This window comes from Lissotriton vulgaris, chromosome 4_1 (genome assembly GCF_964263255.1).
Source record: "Lissotriton vulgaris chromosome 4_1, aLisVul1.2, whole genome shotgun sequence".
NCBI lineage: Eukaryota > Metazoa > Chordata > Amphibia > Caudata > Salamandridae > Lissotriton > Lissotriton vulgaris.
Window position 1 is genome coordinate 761,282,496 of NC_141691.1, and position 25,341 is coordinate 761,307,836.

A 25,341-nucleotide genomic window follows, 5' to 3' on the forward strand; every position below is an offset into this window, starting at 1 on the left:
CCAGCAGGGTTCCGGTTCAGCAAAGGGCTCCAACACATGAGAGATAACCCATCCCGACACATGTATCCATCCCGACACATGTATCCCATTTCTGAGACAGACACATCCCTACTGGACACTTTGCCCTCGCATCTGTGGGCCAGGGACAGGGCCGATTCAGACGTAGGATGAATGATGATTGACCCAGTTCATGTGACAATACGACAAGACACAACTTTGCCGAAAGTACCCCAGTACAAAATATCGCCAGAGGGCGAAAAGGCATTGACCGATCTCATACAGTCTTTGGTAGAAGCAGGAGTGGTAGAAGAGGTAGTAAGCAATGTTTTATCAGTCCTATTTTACCGAATATCAAGAGAGAGGGAGATGGAAAAGCCTACCGCTTCATCATCGACCTCCGAGAGATGAACAAAATCGTAGTACCACAGTACCCAGAAGTCTCCGACATCACCACCATTCTAACCCTAATTCCATCCTCAGCTACCACTTTTTCCATTGTAAATCTCAAGAGTGCTTTATTCTCCATACCCATTTACTCAGACAGCCGCTATCTGTCTGGATTTACCATAAGATCCCGCTCATATAGATTTTGTCGAGCACCCCAGGGGTACACAGAGCTTCAACGCATCTATAGCCAGGCACTCAAAAGACAGTTAGATGCCTTGCAGTTACCAGACGGGGTAGTGTTGATCCAGTATGTAGATGATATCCTTCTAGCAGCAGACACCACTCCACTAGCCCTCACAGCCACCATCCAACTCTTACACTTCCTTGCCGAGAATGGTCACAAAGTCTCCCGAAAGAAATTGCAGTTCTGCCAACCCAAAATAACATACCTAGGACACCTTATCGAAGGAAGGGAGGAAACTCACACCCAACAGGATTCAAACAGTTCTAGACACTCCCTTTCCCAAGAATCAGAAGCAAGTCCGCTCTCTGATAGGGTTCACCAGCTTTTGCCAACAGTAGTTGCCGAGCTTTAGCCTCATTGTCAAACCCCTTCTCTCCCTCCTAGCCAAAGATATCCCCTCACCCTTTACATGGATACCCGAATGCCAGTCAGCATTCAAAGAATTGCGAGATGCCCTTTGTTCGGCACCAGTTCTAGGAACCCCAGACTACTCCAAACCATTCTTCCTCTACACACATGAAAGGGAGGGATGTTCATTGTCCATCTTAACAGTCAATTGGCAACAAACATCACCCTTGTGCATATTTCTCTGCCACTCCCGACCCAGTAGCTAAAGCGTTGCCAGCGTGCTTGCGCGCTGTGACAGCTGCAGCAGTATCCATCTGCCAGAGTGAAGGAATAGTGCTCTCCAATCCCATCACTGTATTAGTACCCCATGCCGTTGACACACTACTGAACCAGATCAAGACCCAACACTTGACTAGCGCACGAATGACAGGATACGAGTTGACTCTGCTAGCACCGCACATCACTCTGAAACGATGCACCACTCTCAAACCAGCCACATTGTTACCTCTACCCGAAAATTACCCTGGTGTAACTCCCCTGCACGACTGTGACCCTCACTAACGAACAGACCAAGAGTAGGGTGGATCGAAGAGACACTGCCTTTCCAGAGCCAGACGGGGAACTATGGGTGGATGGCTCGTGCATCAAACTCCCCGATGGCACCACTTTAGCCGCATATGCCGTGAACCAACCTCGAAACAGCCCGCATTGCCCAACGATCCGCACAAGCAGCAGAGCTTATTGCCCTCACACGAGCGTATATTTTGGCGGCAGGGACGACAGTAAACATATACATGGACCGTCAGTAAGCCTTCGGGGTGGTTCACCATTTCAGGCTTCTAAGGAGGGAAAGAGGGTTCCTGCCCTCACACGGCACACCCATATTACATGGAGATCTAGTCTCCACCTCGACAGAAGCAGTCCTCCTCCCCAAGCAGCTAGCAGTGATTGCTAAAATAATTTTCCCCCCGATATGGCCTTTGTAGGATTTTATGGAGCGACAATGGCCCCCACTTCATAGCAGAGGTCATACAGAACGTACTGAAAGGACTGGGGGCAAAGCAAAAGTTCCATGCCGTTTTCCATCCCGAGTCATCGGGCCTGGTAGAAAGACAATGCCACACTGAAATTGAAGCTAGCAAAAATAGTCACCACAACTGGGCTAAAATTGCCCGATGCCCTCCCACTGGCATTGCTATCAATGCGCTCCACCCCGACCAAACACCAATTGACCCCTTACGAGGTTGTCTTCGGCCGGCCAATGAACATTTGGGCTCCACCCAACCGACTACCATTAAGGATGACCCGGACATACTAATGTCCGACTACTTGCACAAATTGATGATCGAACTAACTCTTATCCACCAACAGGTGCAGCAAGCCATACCAGACGCATCCAGGAGCCCAGGACACAATATCAAACCTGGAGACTTCGAACTGACACAAAACTTCTTGAGGTCAAAGAGTCTGGAACCCAGGTGGACGGGCCCCTGACAAGTCTTGATCACCACCCGAACTGCTCTTCGAGTGGAAGGAAAGAAAAACTGACTGCCCGCTCACCATTGATATCCCCAACACTGGCAACACACGAAGAGGTAGACACGCAAGAAGAACTGCTGACCAAAGATCGACCAGCCCTGAGTTGTTACTCAGAAACAGAGACACTTGAACTAGCAGAGTTTCCCGATCCCACGGTACCATCCAAGGAAGGGTAAACTTTGCGACGAAAGGAGAGTGCTCCGACGAAGCAGGCCACTAACTGAGTCAAAAGTCTCAAAGCGGCAGATAATACTACAAAGGCTACCCGGAAAAACGATAGACAAAAGTATGTGGTTCTGCCAGTCACCGAGCCTCTTGAATGTGATGGAAGATCCTGGACGACCGAAGAACCACTGCAAAGACTCCAAAGCTGCCAAGTTGCACAGCTCAAAGACAATCATACTTTTTTCCGCATTTCTCATCTGCCTCTTGTTAATGTCACAGTGCGGATCATTGAAGAGAGTGCTCCCACTCACAAGACAATATCACCCACCATGCAGCCCACCACCCAGAAAGAACACTATCTAGTATCACTGTCACCACACCTCCGAGAACGGTGCAAGGAATTCCGGAACAACTCTTACGTATAGCTATTACACCAACACAGTCTTCCCACCAATGCCACGAACTGTTGGATCTTTGGACTGCTACCACATACAACTGAACATTCCATTCCTTTCGTCCCTTCACCCTTCTCTGGTCATGGGTCCTGCCTCGCTTGGTTAATGCTCCCGCAAGAGAGCTACAAAGATAATGTCACATCCGATGGAACGATCAAACAATTCTACAACGAGTTCTGGCTGAACAAGACTGGAAAATTATCCGATCCCTTTTGCCCTCTGACCGCAAATGCAACCTTTCTGATGAACATTCCTGACAAAGAATGGATTGAAATGCAAGTGTTTCAACAACCCAGCCAAACCTATCTTTTCATATCTAGGGAAACAAACTGCTGCAACTCTGACAGTGGCCCTATCCGTGGTGAACGTCTCAGGCCTCATCTGCATCGAAGGCCATGGGACAAAGATCGTGGGCCACAGCTGCTCCCCTATCACCAGGACTCTGAACACCGCCGACCCCCCTTCATTTGTTGCATCACCCAACATGTACTTCATCTGTGGTACAAAGACCTACACTTGGCTCACAAAGGGCTGGGGGGGGCACATGCAACATCGCTTTTGTTCTGCCTCCAACCTGCACTGCACCTGCTGGACACCACCGAGAAAGGCGGTCCGGAGACACGGACCAAGCGGACTCTGCTGCATCCCAGTTTCTCGATGCAGCCAAAGGCCTTGTCCCGCTTTGGGGTCCGATGACAAACAGCCGGGCCATTCGACACCTGTCTCAAGCAGTAGAGACAGCTTTGAACGTCACAGCCGGCATCCTCACCAACAACACCGCCGAGCTTCAAGCGGTCCGCCTGTTGGCTTTGCAAAACTGTCTTGTTTTAGATGTGGTACTAGCAGACCGTGGAGGAGCATGCCGCATCATCGGTGCAGCTGTTGCACTTTCGTCTGACGTCTCGCCTTCTGTCTACAAGGCAATTGAACATCTTCACAGGCTGGCATCAGAGATCCATCAAGAACAAGAGACTTGGACACTTGGAAACTGGTTTTGGAACATTTTGAAAGACTGGGTCTGGAAACTGTTGATGATCATCTTGGTGCCAGTTTTTGTAATATGTGGCTGCTGTTTGGGGATACAATGCATACCGCCCTTGTGTTCTCTTGGTTTGAACTATTTATGCCATAAGACTTTGGACACTCTATTTAAAAATATGAAAGCACTGCATAACAGAGGGATACAAAGTATTATGGACCTTGACATGAACTAACAAGCTGCCTAGGATATGTTCAAAGGGAGGACTGTTGAATTATAAACGATAACATGAACATTGCCGGCGTCATCTTGTTTAACATAAGCCTCTGTGAGCACGTAAGCGGCAACCATTTTAGATACCGCCACCATTTCGTACACTGCTGGTCACCTGTGCATCACCCTGACCTTGCCATCATCCCCGCGCTCCGACTAAGACTGAGCACACGCACTGGCATCGTAAAACCTTGTCCTCGTGACAAAGCCCCGGAGCCACTTCCCACCCTAAACCCATTTGTCCTTTCATCCTCTGCACATGAGCAAGGCCTCCTGATAACCTCCTTCCTTGCGCCTGGCCACTCAGTCCGGTCTCAGGCACTAACCGACCCCTGCAGACATAGTTTATTGCACCCACACGGCAAGACTTGTAACACTAACAAAGAAGTCTGATCTAATCACTAGCACGAACCCTTAGATCTGACCGATCCCACGCATTTACAGATCCTGTCGGAATGTCCAGCTGCAAGATATCGATTATCTGTTAGACCTGGGAGGGGGGACGACAGCTGCGGTATTTGTGTGGGAACTAGCTTAAGGCGGGGATTCCAAGGATGTTTGAATATGCAATACAGTGATGCTGGGAATGTTTGACCATGAAATTAAATAAAATAACAAGAACTAGTATAAAAGGCCATGCCACAGAGATGCAGTTAGAGCACCTCCCGATTATAGCCCCGGTGTCGAATGAGATGTGCTCTCCTCTGGAGAAATAAAACATGTTCATCGCCATCCAGCTTCCAGCGCCTGCCTCGTTATTTTAATCACTAATCTTGGGTGAATGAGAGGTGGTTTGCAGCAGGCGGCATTGACAGCCTTGGGAGTCTCGCTGCTTTTCACACTGCTGTGTAATGTGTCTAAAAACACATTGACAAAGCCAATAGATAGCAGGATCCTTTCTACCAGCTCTCTTCATGTGAGCGCAGGACTAAGTCCAACTTTAACAGTTCCTGTCATCTGCCAATGCTGCTGTAAATTCCTGTGGAAATGGCCTTTATCCGATTGTTGCTATTTCACAGCATAATAAATTGTGTTCCTGCACTCTGACTCACCAATGGTTCTTTAATAACTTTAGCCATGAAAAAAGAAAACTTCATGGTGCTTAATTTGCAACACACTTGTAAAACGTATTTAAATGTAGGTGGGGTGTAACTTGGGTTTTAGTAACCAATATTTTATACTGTGAACCACCATTCCTTCATCTTTTTCCTTTTTCTTCCCTTCAACATTTTTTGAGTTTCTCTTTTCTTGCCGTTTTTCTTCTTTCCCTTTTTCCCTGTCCTTGTTCGTTTGCTTCTTTCTTGCTCTTTTTTTATTCCTTTTTGCCTGGTTTCTTGTTTTTGCCTTTTTCCCATCTTTGTCGCCTTTTTTCAGTCCTTCCTTCTTTTGCTCTTTCCTACCTTTGTCAACTTCCCTTTTTTCTCTTAATTTTGCCTTTTATTTCCATCTTTCCTTTATCTTCCTCTTACCTTTTTTATTTTGCCTTCTTTCCTTTTTTTTGCTTTTGTCTTTCAACTTGTTTTTCATTCCATCTTTCCTTTTTTTCCGTCTTTCCTTTTTCTTTCTTTTGTTTGCATTTCCTTTTTTCTTTTCTTCTTTCATGCTCTGTCTTTTGCTTTCGTTCCTTCCTTGACTTTTTTCCTCATGACCTTTCCTTCTATTTTCTCTGTTCTACCTTCTTTCATTCCTTATTTTGTCTGTTTCCTTAATTCTTTTGTTTATCATTCTTCCCATTCCTTCCCTTTCATATTTCTTTTCTTTATTTTTTCTTTTTTCTTTTTTTCCCCTTCCTCCTGGTTTTATTCCTTTTTTCATCTTCTTACTTTACTTATTTTTTGCCTCCCTTCCTTTTTGTCTCTCATCCTTGTTTGAGTTCCTTCCCTTCCATCTTCCCTTCCTTGCTTTTTTACCTTCCTTTTTTGTCTGCCTTAGTCTCTCTTCTTCCTCCCCTTTTGTCTTCCTTTCTGTCTTGCAGTCTAACTCAAAGGCAAGAGGCAGGCACCCAATACCAGAACAACTATTGTTTGTAGGTTTAGGTTAGCCAATACCTTTTGGTATGCATAACATAGTTACTTATAAGAGTTTTAAGTCAGTGTTACCCATTAACTGAAGACTAGGTCATTTACATTTTTATTCCACCAAGCAAGCATCAACGGACAATTCAAAAGCCCACTTCACTATCAGTTATGACCTTCTTTCAATAGGAGCACATCGGCACACAACATAGTTCCCTTCAGTGCCAGAATTACTAAGTACTTTTTGGAGACCCAAAAAACACTGTGGGCTTTAGGCAAAGTTTTATTTAGATTTTATAAGGGCCCCGGCAGCTCTCTGAACAATAAAGCTTCACAAGAACCATGACAGAACAAGAGTTGCCAAAAGGCTGGTGGCCAACGCCAGACCTTTTGGCTTTGCCAAAACTTGTTTTCTTTCCTTGCAGATTTCAGGCCCAGCTGGGTTTCCAACTAAGTTGCCAAAAACAAGGAAGAGTAAGGCCTGGGCAGAGTTTTTACATCTAAAACTGACACCAGAATGGGCCAAGTCTGGATGCCCCTTATCTTCACTAAAGCACCAAAGATTTCCACAGAGCCTTTTTAAACAGAAAAGCACTTACTTAAATAAATTGCAATGCTTTATGGCATTAGATACACTGGAAGCAAACATGCAGTTGTATTTCCTCTCCACTGTACTTAACCAGCATGTGCAATGACAAGGCTGTTTTTTTCAGTGGCTAGACCAATAGAATGCAGCCCGCTCGCTTACCTCTTATTGCTGCTGCCAACCAATCAAGGTGAAGGGGTGTTGCATAACGTTAAAAGTGTTTTGGTATAACTGAGGGATGAGGAATGCGAAATTGAGGTTGTGGATGAGAAGTAGGGATGATGGATGTAGAGGTGAGAAATATGGATGATGCATATTTGATGAGAAGTAGAGATAAGTAGGGATTAGGCTCCAGGAATAAAGATGGCCTAAAATGAATGCTGTAGAAGGCTAGCAATTCACTACGTCCGCATAGGCAAAATTTACAACACATTTTTCTGATCAGATTGCAAAAACATATGTGGATCCTGTTCACACAGGGAGAAACAAGTCATAAATTGCTTTTGGTTCAGTGAGGACCTGGCCTGGCAGCTCTGGCTGGACTGTTCCCATGAGGAGCAGGGTCAAGTATGATTTGCATATGGCTGGGGTTAAACTGAGGTGGCATGGTGAGTAAACGAACAATGGGTTTGGATGCTACCCGAGTGCATGCCAGCCATTTGCCAAATAGCAAGCATTCTTTCCATCACCTTTTGTGTTTGATGCCATTGCTTCACAAACATCAAACATCTATTCTACTTGAATTGTGACGGATTCCTATTAGCAGCTAGAATGGCCGTGGTAGACTATATAGGTTACTAATTTAACCCGTTTACTGCGGTGGCAATTCTGCCGCAGTGCGGGTGTTCTATTGCGCGGGCGGGGCCGCGCCGGCCAACGGACGTACGCAGCACTACCGAGGTAGTGCTCGCGACGGCCGTTGGCCGACGGGTGCACTTAAAGGGTTAAAGTACATTCCCAATAAGGTGTTGACTTCGCCCATAGATAGGTGTGCTTGCTCTACAAGGAAGGCTGTGGATTTGGTGGTGGGTAGAAGGCAAGGGATTCGCCATCATAAAGAGAGTGCAGAGAAGCAAGAGATAGTTGAATGCCTCCTGTTGGAGTGCATGGACACAGTGGGGGACACATGAAAGTTGGGTGGGCATGCATGGATAATGTACAGAGAAGATGGGGGGAGTGAAAATCTGATTTCATTTTAGAGCCCCTGACATTCTCATACTGAAGATGCGTGGGTTTAAATAACTACAGTGTGGAGGTCTGGAAGAGGTGGCAGTGGGACTAGAGACCATGAGTAACAATGGAGCTGTAAGATGGATGAACACAAATGGAGGTGGGACAAGGGAGTGGTGTGGTGATCAAGAATGATGAAAACCAAGAAGTGAGGCACACACAGTGGGTAGGGGAACAGGTGCCAGTGGAATGAGTGCCTGGGAAAGAACCCTATAACATAAGCCTGGACTAATCAAAACAAGGACACAGTGTGGGGAGAAGGAGAGATAGCACAATGGGGCACTGAAAGGGTAAAGGCAGGAAGGTGATAGGACATGAAGCAACAAGACAAGGAAAGAACATGGGTATTTAAAAGGATTGGATGGAGCACCATGAAGCTGATGGAAGACTAGCACAGACAGGTACAGAAGGAGAGGTTATAAAGGCCGGAGCTTTAGTGTTCATTACACATCACTTAAGTCAAGTCAAGTTTTAGTGCCATGGGTAGAATCTTCCCTGAGAGACTGAGGAGGTAAAAGATAGTGAAACACAAGAAGCAAGCTGGTACTGAGACAAGTCATTGGAAGCAAGGAGCTGGTAGATGGAACATGGTATGGGTTAGCTGGAAGGTGGACTAGGTAGGAGGACCTGAGCTTGCTGGAACGATAGGAGACACAAATATGTAAGAAAGGAGAAGTTAAATAAGGGGGGGTAGAGAAGCAGCTGCAGAGACATGAGCAGCTGGGGCAGAGGTTTAACTATTAGGAACAAGTGGAGAGACTAGAACAGCTGTGATGAGTGGGTGCTGGACACACGAAAAATATACCAAGGACACAGTCATCTCTGTCCGTAAACTTGTAATCTTTTTCCTAGAAAGTTACAATTCATAGCGTGCAATTCAGGTTAATAAACTCAGGCTACATCCTCCAGCGAGAAGTTCATAAAAAGGTGAACTCATTTTCACCCGGGTAACGAGATAAAATGCAGACTTCAACATGCTCAACTATTTTTCAACTATTTTACAACATCCTCTTTAAATAGAGGTTTCAAAAGGCCATGAAGGCGGCAGGGAGTGGCAGACAGCAATTTCTATTCTGCCCACCACAAACTGTCCCACAAGCAAATCTGCTTGTTGACTCATCATTATAAAGGGGAAAAAACGACTGTTACATGTGTGCAATGCAGACCACATTCCAGGTCAATACCACTCCCTTTCCAAGGAACACAATGATAGCTTTTTGGCTGAATCGAGCAATTTCATGGCAAGGCTAAGTCAGAGGCTTATGGCATGGCAGCTCAAAGCAGGATTTCCATGGGGACAGTTTTCTACAAACAATATAATTCTAACTAATGGCATGAGTGAGGTTCCGTGACGATTTGAACCCGTGTTTTCAACATTGTCGTAAATACATAATTTTGGTATCAGTGAACCACAAATGATCCATTTAGCATATCCTGGTGTTTTCGCTATGCTACGAGCAAGAGTACTCCTGTTACAAACACATTTCTGATCTACCCATGGCATCCATCTTAGATTACGGCAGCCATTTTGTATTTCTTGCCCTCACATAGTCAATGGACACGCAATGACCTCTGATTACTTCATTTCAATTAAGGACACGTAAGCTTTAGCCGGCGATTCACCTTGCTAGTGACACGTGCACCTTAGGACAGAACACGCCATGGCTGCATGACTCGACAGAAGCTGCCCCCTCTGCCTGAGGCCAGTCCTGCTATACTGGTTCTCGTGTTCGTTGGCCTGATCATGATTAGGCGGCCGAAGCTGGTAGCCTTGCCCATTTACGACCCACAAACATCTCTTATCCTGCTTTTCTATCTTCTGCACCTGGCTCTGCTCCTTTCCTTCTGGGCCTTTATTAGGGGGAGGTAACGAAATTTACGATGAGGCGGTCCGGCTCTTGAATGAAAAGTTGACATGGGATTATGATGGAACAGTGAGAACCCCTCGTTCGTAATGTTTTTACATCAGATATTGTTGACGATTCCTGTGCAACGCCAAATATTTATTGTTTAGGACGCAAAGGTTTAGGAATGTACTAACATGTAAAGAATTTGCCTGAAGCCTAATATTTAGTATATAAGGAGGAACCCTCTTTGTACAAATCGAACAGGCTCCTAGATACTGCCTGTGTGTAGTTTCTGTGACTTCTGTGTCCCTGCAGTAATAAACCTTTGGTCTTTGACGCCACCATCGAGAAGCCCGTGTTTCTGTTTATTTGTGCACCGAGACAGGTAGAACTCCGGGGTCTTCGGGTGTTATCCCTGACACCTCTGGACGGAACCCAAAAGTCCAGAACTCCAATTGGCGCCCAACGTGGGGCGACGTCATTCGGTACCGGTCCAAAAGCCTGAAGAGTTCGAGAAGCTTTGTGTGAAGATTCCTGAGGGAGGCGCCCCACTTCATCGATCCCGGCATATTGCAAAAGTGGCCCGACATTCTCTTCCACGAGGGTTCCCGTTCGGACGGCTGCAGTGGTCCGTTGCCTTGACCGTCGCCCTGTCTTGGACCCGAGGTGCAGACCTTAGTACGGCGAGACGTAGACGGGTTTCTCCTTGGTGACGTCTTCAGTGCCTCAGTTAAGTATTAAGTGGTTGCTAGTTGGTTACTTCGTAAGGGTTGCTCCTGTTTGGATAATCCTTTTTGGTTCTTGGTTTGGTTTGGTTTCGTAAGATTATCACTGGTTGTTCTAGTTACGATAATCTTTTGGTTTAGTTTGGGTATCGATACATTTGTTCGCTTTGGTAGGCCTAAGTTCTTGGTTCGAGTGCACATTTTTGTTTGTGTTTTGTCTGTTCTGTGTTCCGGATTATAAAATGGTAAGTCGGAAAAATTGTATGTTGTCGTGTTTTGGTTGCAACAGTGATTCCCGGTTGGAGGACTCATGTCTGGTTCCTCCGATCGGAACTCCTCTTTATGATCTGTATTGTAAGTTTGGTGTGGGTCCAATATCTTATAATGAGGTATGGATCTGATATACCGAGAAAGACGGTGTCCTTAGTTGGCCACTGCATGGTAGTTTTGAACCCGAAGTCCTTGATAATTTGGAAGTGAAATTGTTTAAGAAGAAAGCCCGGCCGGCAATGTTTGATTCTTTCCGTTATTGGCGAAAAGAATCTAAACAAAGAGAAATTAAAAAGTTAAAGAAAGAACAGAAAGAGCAAGAGTTGACTTTAGAACTGTCTGCTAAGCAGCTGCAACTCAACGAGTCTGAGAAAGCAATGGAGGTGGCTGTTAGAGAGCGTAATCTAGCGATAGACAAGTGCTACCCTGCCTTGCCATCGAGTACAGCTAAGACAGTAGAGGACCCCGAAACTGATCCTCTGTTGTCTTATTTGTTAAGGTCACCCCCATCGTATGCACAGGGTGCTACGGCTCCACCTTCACCGAATGTTCAATTACCGGTTGCTGGACAACCTGGTATTCCTGCTCCCGCTCCCCTGAATCAAGCTCCCGTACCTCCTGTGGTCAATGTTAATGTTCCTTCGGCACCCCCTCTTCCAGGGTTGCTGGCTTCTTTACCTATACCTGCATCACTTACACCTGTTGTTTCACAAGCTACTTTACCTGATACTCCTACTGTTCCTGTTCTATCTGTTCCAACTGCTACTTTATTTACTGCTTCTGCTAGTATTATGACTCCACTTTCTGTTTGACGGAGAATCACCGATTCTGTCTCTAATATTCTGTCTCTCTTCTATAAAACTATAATTAAGACTCCTGCCTCTGACTCTGTTCAGAGACGTAGTCAGCTTCCCAGTACTGAAGAACGGGGAATATTAGATTCCACAGCTCTTAGATGGATTTCAAAAAGTAGAAGATATAGTACTAGAGATGTATTAGATACATTTATGCAATGGAATGAACCGACACAACGATATGTGTTCGATGAAATGTGCTCCCTTTTGCGTGAGGAGTTGGAAGAGGATGACTCCGAATCAAATTTAGAAGAATTAATTAATGTTCAGAAAGAGTTTGCTGCTGGTATGATAGTTGGTCAAAATATAAAAGAGGCGATGGAACTGATTTTAAGCTATAGGAATGATCCATCCCTTCGTTCACCGAGGGAGTTAGAGAAACGTAGTACGAAGCAGAATCGCCAATATCCAATGAGGGAGGTTCCTCCAATTTGGCGCGAAGCTGTGCAAGCTGATGCGAATCTTGGTATTGCTGCTGCTCCGGCCCAATTCCAGAGAGTGTGGATACACATTCCGTGGAAGCGAGCCGAAGTGTTAGCAGTGAAACAGGCCTTGCCTGATCCGCGTAAGAATCCCGCCGGATACTACAAAGAGTTAGCGCAGACAGTTGAAGCTTGTGTGATGAATTTAGCGGACATTGACATGTTATTTGGGAATGTAGTTCCGCAACCAATTTGGGCTAAAATTCGTAAAGAGAATCATCCAGTTGCCCTAGGTGGTGATTGGGCAGCTATAATTGCAGCGGATGGTCAACAAATAGGTGGTTCTAAACCCGAACCTCTAATTGCTAATTTACCAGGTAGAATAATTGACTTAATGAAGACTCTGATGCCAGCATTGCGCGTTAACTGGGACAAGTTGTCCGCATGCAGGCAGAAGAAAGACGAAAGTGGCTCCGACTTTTTCACAAGGTTGGAAGAGACTTTTGTAGATCACAGTGGTCAGGATATGAGCACGGAAGGAGGACAGAGACTGTTTGTCGATAAATTTGTACACAATCTATTACCAGAGCTTAGTAATAAATTGAAAGATTCCGAGAGTGCGTGGGCTGTCTCTACAACTGCGCAGTATTATGAAAATAGGGATAAAGAAGAGAAGGAAAAGTCAGATAAGAAGACGAAAGACTTAAAGACCAAAGTTCTTTTGCAGCAAGCATATCAGCCTCGCACAAATCAGACTAATACACAGCAAGGGTCATATCAAAGGACAGATTATAGTTCGCCGAGGCCACAATACCAGTGGAATCAGTGTGCGTACTGTAAGAAAGAAGGTCATTATAAGAATGACTGTCCAGTCTTAGCGCAAAATAATGCTGCAGCAGCTCAGAGAGGTCGTGGTGGTTCCATGCAAAATTCTAGAGGTCGAGGACGAGGTGCTATGCCTCCACAAACGAATGATCGCCCTTCTAATCATTTTGATCAGCGGAATGGACAGTCTGCCCAACAAAATAGATCCCAACAGTATCATGTTGAAGACTATTGTGAGGTTGATGAGGGATTTCAACAAACTGAGTACTAGGACAGCCATGGACAAAGAGAGGGAGTAGTATCAGTTCCAGTGGATCACAGTGGGCCTTATGTCGCAGTAGCAACATCAGGTGTAGTCGAACCGTTTCTGTTGGAAACTGGTGCAGCAAAAAGTTCTATCATTCATGCGAAACTCCCTGGCGCACCTTTGTCTGGCTTAACAAATGTTTCAGTAGGTTTTTACAACCCCGTATCTGGTCTTTTTTTTCTATTTCTGTTGGACCGCGTCAATTGAAAGCACCCTTGATTTTGACGACAGGTTGTAATGAAAATCTGCTTGGTTTAGACTTGTTAAAACGCCTATATGCGACATTGTACTGTTCTCCTTCAGGAGTACAGCTTACATTGGGTAAAAGAATAACCTCTCCGATGTACTTGTCAATGGATGCACTCCCGCCAGAGCTGCGTTCACTCCCTGATACTCTTATGATGGTCCTAATGATGTAGGCCTTTTGGAAATACCACCATATGTAGTCACTTTGAAAGCAAATGTCAAATTTCCACGAATTCCACAATACAAGATTTCTAGTGAAGGTGAACGTGCACTTTTGTTGATTGTGCAAGACTTGATTAAGAAAGGCGTAGTTGAAGAAACTAGAGGAAATGTCTGTAACAGTCCCGTATTGCCAATTTTGAAACGTACTGATCCTTCAAAGCCTCCAGTGTATAGGTTTGTAATCGATCTTAGAGAGGTTAATAAAATTGTGATTCCGCAGTTTCCTGTGGTTCCAGACATTACTGCATTGTTAACGTTGATTCCTGCTACAGCCACATGGTTTTCAGTTATCAACTTGAAGAATGCCTTTTTCAGCATTCCAATAGCCGAAGAAAGCAGAGATATTTTCGGCTTCTCTCTAGGAGGTCGAAGCTTCAGGTTTAAATGTGCTCCACAAGGCTATTGTGAGAGTCCGTCCATTTACAGTCAGGCATTAAAAAGTCAGTTAGATTCCTTTGTACTTCCTCCTAGTTCTGCCCTAGTGCAATATGTCGATGATCTTCTAGTAGCCGCCGATGACAAAGAAACTTGCAAAGCAGCTGCAATTTCCCTATTGCATCATTTGTCTAGTTTGAACCACACCTTCGAAAATGCAATACTGTTGCCAAGAAGTGACCTACCTAGGTCATCTCTTGTCAAAGGAGGGAAGGAAGTTGACCCCAGAGAGAATAAAAGCAATTACGCAGATGAATGTTCCCAGCACACAGAGAGAAGTACGTGCCTTTTTAGGTATTACCTCATACTGTAGGCAGTGGATCCCAAATTTTTCTCTTTTGGCAAAACCATTGGTAGCCTTGACTGGGAAAAATGTTCCGAGTCCGGTGCCATGGTCTGCTGAATGTCAGGAGAGTTTTTCTGAGTTACGAAATGCACTATGTTCAGCTCCTGTATTGGGTACACCCGATTACAGTAAGCCATTCACGCTCTATGTTCACGAGAGAGAAGGTTGCGCGTTGAGTGTTCTGACACAGAGATTTGGTGATAAACAACGCCCTTGTGCGTATTTTTCATCAACATTAGATCCGGTAGCGAGAGCGTTGCCTAGTTGTTTGAGAGCTACAGCGGCAGCTGCAGCTTCCATTCGACAATCTGCTGGTTTGGTGATGAACAACATGCTGGTGGTTATGGTTCCTCATGCTGTGGATACACTCATGAACCGAACCAAGAAGCAACACCTTACCAGTGCTAGATTATCTGGCTATGAGCTGACATTACTAGCGAGTCATATTCAGATCAAAAGATGCAATGTATTGAATCCAGCAACATTGTTGCCGACTAGTCAGGAGTCGAGTGATTCTGAGCCACATGATTGCTGTTTCAGAACCGAGGAAGAGACAAAAGGACGAATTGATTTAAAAGACACTCCGTTGTCAGATCCAGATGGCACGTTGTATGTTGATGGATCATGTTTTAAATTGGAGAATGGTGATGTGACTGCTGCTTACGCAGTAACGACTTTGAGTACGATTGTGGAGACTGCGAGAGTGAGTCAGAATTCTGCCCAAGCTGCGGAATTAATTGCACTAACGAGAGCGTGTGTTTTAGCTAAGGGAAAGAGTGAATGTGTTCACAGATAGTCAGTACGCGTTCGGCGTGGCCCATAGTTTTGGCCGTTTGTGGAGAGAGAGAGGTTTCATTACGTCCCATGGGACTAAGATTCAACATGGTCAGCTAGTTAATGACTTGTTGGAATCTCTAACCTTGCCGACTGAAGCATTTGCCCTCTGAATCGGAAGAAACTTTGCCATCTGCGAACCTGAACATTGCAACCCCTGCTGAAAATACACTGTTTCCAGATCAAACAGCTCCTGCAAAATTGAGATACAATTTACGATCACGAAATATGGACAAATAAAGCAGGAAACTGCCGATTTTACACATTTGAATTTTTGATACATTGCCTCCAGCCAGGAAGTTTGCTCATACTTTGTTGTTTTAAAATTGCCTTGCCGTCTGGGTAGCCGTAGGGTCGTGGCTGTGTGCCTAGTTGAATCTGCGGGGGTCAGACACTAGGTCGATCTTTCTGTTAGTTCTGGGAACTCCCAGGGCTGATGGAGGCATTTTCATCTACGTACACATCAGTGGTCGCGAGCGGATTGTGAAAGATGGAGCTTCCTGAGCTGCAACGAGAAAATTTATGTTCCGCAGAAATAGACTTTACAAAATTCTTCACAGCAAATGCTTTCTAATGCAATGTGCAGTTACGTTTTTGATGGTTTTAATAATGTTGGTGGGTGGAATTGTCTTAGGCGTGCATTTAATTTTTACACCGGTAACAACTACAGTACCTCCCCTTGATCCTGTTTCTTCTACTGTTTCTTCTGTGCATTCTTTTCACTCGTTTCCTGAACACGAACAAGCTCGACGCTTAGAATTCATTAATAACACATTTGTACAGCTCTTGCACCAACACCAACTGGTAGTTAACACTACAGACTGCTGGGTGTGTGGCTTGATACCCCACACTATGGATAAAGGCATTCCCTATCTAGTCTTGCCTTTTAGCTATAATGGATCGTTTCAGGCCTTTCAGACCATTTTTGCCTATGCCCTCGAGACCTATCCTCCGCGTCCACCACGTTCCACTAAATACAACTCTGCCAACAAAGCTTTAGTCCAGGGAATTATTGATATGATTAAAGACGTCAATAATACTCCGTCTTACCCTAGAGATGAATTACGGGTATATTTGAGTTGGAATTCTACAGAGTATCGCCTTAGTTTGGGAGAAAGCAAGCGTAAAAGCTCCACTCCAGTCTGGGTCGAACCTCACCGAGGTCAAGTCTGTTTGCAAGGAAATGGGAGAAATCCGAGAGCTCGGCTAGGGAAGAGTGAGTGCGTTGAGACTTACGTATTTCCGTCTAACTCTTCCCCTGCCTTTCTTACTGCTAGGGGTACCTACTTCATCTGTCAAGACAGAGCGTATACATGGTTGCCTGCTGACTTTTCAGGTTCATGTTATATTGCCCAACTGTTGCCTCCAACGTACACTGCTTCTTCAAATTATCACAAAACCAGAGTAGCAAGAGGTGTCTTCAGCGAGGAAGATACTGCTGGTCAGGAAGCAGGAGACTTCTTCAAAGGTTTCCTTCCGTTCTGGGGGCCTATGGCCAATAGTAGAAATCTACGTCAGCTAACACGGGTAGTTGAATCTACTATCACGGAAACTGCTGGTGCCCTTAGTAACTTAACAGCTGAGCTTCAGGCGGATCGTCTCATGACGTTGCAGAACCGTATGGTTCTAGACGTAATACTTGCGGATCGAGGTGGGGTATGTAGAATGATCCAATCGAGCTGCTGTGTTTTTATTCCCAATAATGCTCCAACTGTCTATGAGGCTATCTCTAAGCTACACAAGATTTCCGACTCTATACACGTAGACAAGGGAAACTGGTCCCTAATGGAGTGGTTTTGGACTCTGCTATCAGCGTGGGGATGGAAGGTTCTGATGGTCATTGGTGTCATCCTAGTATTCCTGTTCTCGTGCTGCCTTATTATCCAATGTGGTCCCGCTTTGTGTAGTCTCTGTGCTGCAACCTGTTTCAGAAAACCACCTGCGTTTGGAAAAAAGGCGCGAGAAAGGATGATGATACAGCAACATGTCATTGACCTGATGAGCATAGAGTTAGACTTTGACATAGACTGAGTAATTGCCTATGTAAGGGCAAAAGGAGGGTCTGAGGTTCCGTGACGATTTGAACCCGTGTTTTCAACATTGTCGTAAATACATAATTTTGGTATCAGTGAACCGCAAATGATCCATTTAGCATATCCTGGTGTTTTCGCTATGCTACGAGCAAGAGTACTCCTGTTACAAACACATTTCTGATCTACCCATGGCATCCATCTTAGATTACGGCAGCCATTTTGTATTTCTTGCCCTCACATAGTCAATGGACACGCAATGACCTCTGATTACTTCATTTCAATTAAGGACACGTAAGCTTTAGCCGGCGATTCACCTTGCTAGTGACACGTGCACCTTAGGACAGAACACGCCATGGCTGCATGACTCGACAGAAGCTGCCCCCTCTGCCTGAGGCCAGTCCTGCTATACTGGTTCTCGTGTTCGTTGGCCTGATCATGATTAGGCGGCCGAAGCTGGTAGCCTTGCCCATTTACGACCCACAAACATCTCTTATCCTGCTTTTCTATCTTCTGCACCTGGCTCTGCTCCTTTCCTTCTGGGCCTTTATTAGGGGGAGGTAACGAAATTTACGATGAGGCGGTCCGGCTCTTGAATGAAAAGTTGACATGGGATTATGATGGAACAGTGAAAACCCCTCGTTCGTAATGTTTTTACATCAGATATTGTTGACGATTCCTGTGCAACGGCAAATATTTATTGTTTAGGACGCAAAGGTTTAGGAATGTACGAACATGTAAAGAATTTGCCTGAAGCCTAATATTTAGTATATAAGGAGCAACCCTCTTTGTACAAATCGAACAGGCTCCTAGATACTGCCCGTGTGTAGTTTCTGTGACTTCTGTGTCCCTGCAGTAATAAACCTTTGGTCTTTGACGCCACCATTGAGAAGCCCGTGTTTCTGTTTATTTGTGCACCGAGACAGGTAGAACGCCGGGGTCTTCTGGTGTTATCCCTGACACCTCTGGACGGAACCAAAAAGTCCAGAACTCCATGAGCTTGAATGTGTATAGCTATACATCCTGTACAGTAGAACTAAAAAGGAGCTTCTATATTGTTGTAACATCTTAAAAACATGATTTCACCAAAAAGAAGCATTTCAACTAGCAAATATTTCATGGAAACGTAACTGCAAGTAAAGACGTGTATTATAAGGTGTGTTTGTGCAATATCACCGTGTAATACACGAAAAATACCATCTAGAGTCTGGTCAGGTTTGTTTGTAAAACCTTAAGTTCTTCCGTGGGTAGCTGTGGATTCCATAAGTCAGGCTTTAAAAAAAGGAACAAGTGTAAACCATTTCGAAGTACCAAAACAATGAAATAAGAAATCCATACAACACAAAGGAAATCGGACACTAATTTACAAAACTAGATCTTATTTTCATGAACTGTTGGACACCAAAACAAACAAAATCCAGCAGAGGGTTTTAGAAATATAGATTTTTCATTACAAATTCAAACAAGCAGTGCTAGTCACAAAGTTTGGAAACTTTGATGAATCTTTTTAAGACTTGTGTTTGGCGGCTCCGCCCTGCTTGAGCAACCAATTCCATCAGGGGAAGCTCATGGGGACAAATTAAGAGTAGTAGGATGATTACCTTGTCACCAAAGCAGTCTCAAGTCTAATTCCAGGTTTAACGGGCAAACTTCCATAGACTTCAATGGAGTAGTCCTGATGCAAGGGATACAGGATGCTGAAGATGCGGTAAGATGCTGTGCGGTAGACGGGGGCTTCCTTGGGCTATTCCTCAGTCCACAGTCCAGGTGGGGTGTCTTTTACCACAGGGGTCAATGTCCCTCGAAGTCCTCTTTGGTCCAGCAAAAGTACAGTTGCCAATGGACTACTGCTCTCCAGTCACAGCAGTTCCCTTTGGTGACAGCAATTGCCGTCTTGGGTGACCAAACTGCACTCAGATGACTCTCCCAGGTCTTGGTCATCCGGACTACACATTGGCGGTCAGAGTCGAACAAGCAATTGTGGCTACTGACAGGATAGAACGGGTTTCTTCAGCCTTTGTGACTCTAGAACTAACAAATTCAGGTAGCTTTCTCTTGGAGTTCACCATCACTGTCAGGCTCAGGAGTGAATTTTCCATGATCTAGGCGCCACAGTCTGCTCTTTGCTAGCCAAAGGATTAGCAGGCGCAGTCCGGATATTGTTGCAGCCTCTCTTTCCAGGTCCATGGAACAGCAAGGCAGCCCTTCTCTAGGCCTCACTTCAGCCCAGAGGTCATCGTAGGTCTGAGTGTCAGGAGTGCCATAATTATGTCCAGAAAGTGCCCTCTGGGATGTGGCAGTCACTAACCTATGTGCTACCGGAACTTTTCTCTCTAAAGTGCATTATGCTGCATACTCCCAAGATGGCAGACCCTTCTCTCGGTATGTGGAGCTTGGTACCCATCATAGAGGTGTGGTTACCTCAGGGATACCTGCCCATGGAAAAAACGGTTTGACAACTAGTCTCCCCTCTCTGCCCCCAGACGCCAACCTGTCTACCTCAACAAAAGAGCAGCTCCTCTTGTGTGTCCACCAGTTGCTCTTCAAAGGTGGCTTACCTTTGAATGTTGCATTTAGGGCTCACACCTGATGTAGCTTCCTGCCTGGGGGAGGTGACACCTCTTCGAACGGAAGGACTCTAAGGTGCCCACTTCTGGGAGTCAGGGTGAAACAATAATGGGGTGACCCTGTGTCCCTCAGATCCTGGGTAAGGATATATGAACAAAAACAATGTTTCTGTGGGGTTTGACAATTATTTCTTATGAATACGTTTAGTATTTATACGCTATTCTCTAAAGTCTTCAAAAATTCATAACTCTGCTGTCTTGACATATGGAACACATTACAAGTAGTAACATACGTGACACCAATTACTGAATACTCTTGTTTTATATAAATTGAATCATTCATATAATATCTACACATTTATAAATACAGGCTGTCAATACAAGGTGAGGTTTCTAAGTGATGTGTGATAGAGTGACATTTGTGCTCAGTGCTAGGTTTTTGTGCACAATATATCTGTGTTTATAAAATATGTACATGAGAAAGGAGGCCAGAAAGTTTAAGGAACAACACAATTACTCAGTTACCTATATATTAATTTGTTTTTTGGATTCAGAGCCTTGGTCAATCTGGACAGCGTAGAATCGTCGGCGTTTCAACCCGAACTATGCGCAATTAAATAGTCAAGGCGGGACTACATCAGGACAGAAATGGGGGTTAGGGATGACAGCCCACAAAGAACTAGAGTAATTCCTCGTTAATCAGTCATCATGGCATACCTGGTGGTTAGATCATGTATGATCTTGGCACAGGTGATGTAGATCTAATTAATGGATCGCAAGAGTGGTGAATCTAAAGGTGTTAGAAGTGGCAGCAAACAGTGATTCAACGCTACAGCGCGAGAACAGGCAGGAATCCGACGGCTGCAGACTTCTGCCTGTTCTCACTCAATTATTTCTTATGAAAATATTCCTAAGAAATAATTGTCAAACATGCCAGAACCATTGCTTTGGTTCACATTTCTCGGAGTCGTTCACACTTCTCCCCAAAGATGGGAGAAGGCTGACTTGTGGCCATCATCTGACCTCTGAAGAAATTGGGCAACAGACTGACAACTTTCTAAAAGTCACTTATACTTAAGACGTTATATTAAATTAGTTTTGGGCATCAAGTCAGGTTTCATTTTTTTGAAGATCTTGATGAACTGAATCTGCATTAACTGATGTTTGCTCTGTTTTTGTAATCCTTACTTCACCTTGGAGCTTACCACTTGTTTGGGAGGTAGTTCGGGGAAAATTTGTACTCTTTGGAAAGATGACTTCTGAACCATAATTTTGGAAGGCGCTCAGGTAGTTCTTAGTTGGTTGCCCCGCCTATTTAATCTTGGTTGGGGCATGGATGCGCAGCCTACGTACATTCTGCAACTTTAAACTGATAAATCACTTTTGCACATTAAAACTTGAATTAGGATTGCATTTTTAATTTCATCAAGTCTGCATGTTTTAATTTTTTTTAAAGAACTTGATGAATTATATCTGCATTAACTGATGTTTACTCGGTTAATGTGATCCTCAATTAAGTTTAGAGCTTACCATTCATTTTGTTGGGAGCTCGGGCCATTTTTACTCTTTGAAAGTATCCCTTATGAACCACCATTTTGGGAGTTGGTCTTGGTTAGCCATGCCGACTTTTTAATCCTGGCCACGGAGTAGATGCACGCTGAGGGCACCCCACCAGCACACCAATAGCAAGCCCTTCTGCACCCAGCCTAGACCAGCACTCTGCTGGGAAATATTCCTACTCGCCCAATGAACCCCGAGCACTTCACTCAGTGAGTCTCCCGATTAGCCTCCTAACATTAATGAATCCAAAAAACTTGACCTTTTTAGCTATAGGCTGTCACTCTTTTTGCAAAGCAGCAGAGACCTAATTAAACACAGAGAACTCGCACAGGAGCCTTTCCTCTAACTCATTATGTCACTTTATTACTGTATCTGTGGTTCATTTTAACACACTATTAGCGATTAGGCACAAATTGGAGATTTTTAACTTGCTGGACACAGCCGAAACATGTTTAGCAGATGAATCCACTCGTGGTACTTTAGGAGCTCAATCAGATAGGTATACCATTCTGCAATCTAACAGGCAGTCAGGCAAGATTGGGTCGGAGTGGTCACCATTCTTCTTTTTAAATGTCATACCTAGCCCCCCCCCCCTCCACTGCCACAATATTCCTGAAACTGACCTTCAAGCTATATAACTGGAGTTTATTATTCAGTCACTAGTTTGAATGCTTACATATCGAACTCCAAATGATGTTTCGACCTGTTAGGGTCTGTGTACAAAAAAGAGATTGTCCCCTTTCCCTGAAATAACGGTCTATACTTTTGTGCTATTGTATACTCCGTATTGCATGTGCTAAATGCACGCTTTCAGGTATTATCGTGTTTGTTAAATTATTATTGCCAAAATGCAGGATTTGCTTTTGCCAAAGCTTCTTGTTCATTTGTTGTTACGTGTTGTTTGTTGCTGTTATAGCCCTCTCGTACACTAGTTTGCATATTAATGAAGTGCTGCACTTCTTCCATAGTTACACTTGCAGCGCTTGTGAACCGCACCCATCGCTGCCTATAAAAGACAGCCCGAGCGTTAACAGTTGCTTGTGCTCGTCCTACCTTCCCGCTTACCTGAAGATCTCGCTCCTCGACTCCTCCGGTCCTGGATTCTTCTGTTCGGGCCCTTCTCCTCTTCCGACCTGCATCTCTTCCTCGGGGCTGGATCCGGCTCCGATTTCCTTTTGCTGATTCCGGCGATCCTTGGTTACAGTCCCCCTCCAAAAGCGGAACGACCTGAAACAAAAAAGACAAAGACAAGGATAGCAAGCAAGATTTACCCACGATTGCCAAGTAAGTTATTTATCATACTTTTTCAAAGACTTATCCTGAAGACAGGTCAAGGATACCGGCACAGACATATTTGGTATTATCTTTGCTGGGACATTGTTGCTAAGACTATCATTTGGAAGCGATATAAGGCGCATATCCAGAACAGAAAACTGCTTTTCCTCCCTGATTGTTGGAAAGACTTACCCGCTGTGTTTTGACTTAGGAATACAGCACATCATATTTAAAGATTTTGAGAACATAATTGTGTGCTGCTTTGGGAGCATGTTTAAAGTGAGTTGAGACGCAAAACTGCTAGCCTCATCAGTATTCTAAATGTTTATGCATGACCTATGTTAAACTTAACGGTGATTCTTTTTACTTAAGTAGGATATCGCACCCTGTATGAAAACCCTGCCTGGGACAGAGAGGTACATGCATGATTAGAGAATTGTGAAAACTAGTAGGAGAGAGCTAAATCGTAGACTAGGGATAGGCTATACTTGTACCTATTTGAAACATAAACAAAATGACATACAACACCCAGCTCGTCTGAACTCCAGTATAAGCCTCAGCAGGAGCAGTGTTATCTCTCTTTGTTATTTTATCCACTTCCCCCTTCCCTTGAGCTTCTTTTCTTAGCACACTGTAAGTAATCAGAGTGCTGGAGAGGTTTCAGGATGGGTACGAACTGTCTTCAAAACCCAACAGAATTATCTGGATACTCAGGTGAGCCGGAGCTGGACACAAGTCTTGAAACTCATAGTTCTGTTGGACGATGAATTCAGGGGAAGAAACAGAAGGCATAGACGCCACTGATATGGCGCAAGCCTTAAATGATGATTTGGTTCATAATGAATCAGTGACAGGGCTGTTACAAACAATGCAGGTTGAGTTAGATAAATTAAATGTAGAAAATGCAACCTTAAAACAGGATTTGATTGGGAAACAACCTTTTCCTCTTTGTTTAAAGACTCTTCCGAAACAGGTGCTAGGTCTAAAAACACAATTACTAATTTCTCTCCTCCGCTAGAGGTAACAGTCAATGTTCTAAATGCAGTGCCCTTAGCTGCGCCAGAGCGCTGCCATGGAGATAGTAATACGTTTCATGTTTTCTTAAACCAGTGTCAATTGCATTTTGTCTGTAAGCCACAACAAATTCCCACAGATGCTACTAAGGTGGCTTTTGTCCTCTCGTACTTGGGTGGGACAGTGGCTAATTGGTCCATTCCTTTTGTGGATAGGGATGAACCAATCCTCCATAATTGGAATCAGTTTAACCGTACCATGACTCGCCTCTTTGCTAAACATACATGTATGCAGGCTAGCGATAACAAACTCTTACATTTAAAACAAGGGAATAAAGATTTATCGACCTACCTCACCAGTTTCAACCGTCTACTGACTGAAACACAGTGGCCGGAAGAAAAACATGTGTCTCTCTTTTATAAAGTATTAAGAGACCATTTGAAGGACGCTCTTGCTCATATTGTGGACTTGCCAGAAGACTACTCTGATTTTGTGGATTTAGTGGTAAAACTGGACCATAGGTTAGGAGAAAGGAAAGGAGACAAAATCAAAATAGAATCTAGGTTAACTTTCATAAGACATGAAAAGAAAGCTGTAGACAGTAAATTCCCCGAACCTGAACCCATGCAGATAGGGACACTCAAGGGTCCACTGTCCTCAGAAGAGAAGGAAAGGAGAAGGAGATTCCAATTATATGTGTATTGTGGTAAGGCTGGCCATTTTGCTAGGGAGTGCCCAGTAAATCCCAAGACTCCAAAAAAGGTCACTGTATCAACCTTCTGTCCTAAGGAGTCGGAAAACGAATAAGCTCGACAAGGGGAGAGGTTACTTGTTCGAGAAAGAATTTGACTCAGACCTCTAAATCAGCAGCCTATATAATTCCTCATATACCTAAAAACTTTTTGATTCAGGTCATCCTGATCGTGAGCACTCAGTTAACATTCCCTCCCAATGCTTCTTGATTCAGGAGCTACGGGGAACTTTGTGGACAACGCATTAGCTAAAAAAAATTGGTTTTCCCATACTTCCAAAACCTTGTCCTTAGGCAGTATGTGCTGTGGACGGATCTGACTTCAGGTTTAATCACAAAACAAACAAGCCCAATCATTATGGTATGTCAAAATGGACACACGGAGCAGATTAGTTTACCCCTAACTTTGGATTGATCCTCGGAGTACCTTGGCTCACCACTCATAACCCAAAAATAGATTGGGTATCTAGAACAGTCACTCTAGATTCTTCCTTTTGCAGAGCCAGTTGTTATCAAGAAGCAGGAAATGAACAATTAACTGTGGTACATTGTGCCAACGTCACTCAAGTAAAAAGTTTTCTTCCTCCTGA

General features: G+C 44.4%; 1 protein-coding gene across 1 annotated transcript in view; it reads right to left on the reverse strand.

Annotated features, from left to right (window-relative positions):
- The window catches only part of LOC147722547 (serpin B6-like), a 482,090-nt gene that overhangs the window by 392,288 nt on the left and 64,461 nt on the right, over positions 1-25,341 (reverse strand). The window contains exon 4 of the mRNA XM_086965072.1: positions 22,777-22,938. Coding sequence (XP_086821198.1) covers positions 22,777-22,938 — 162 coding nt within the window. The remainder of the gene's footprint in view (positions 1-22,776; positions 22,939-25,341) is intronic.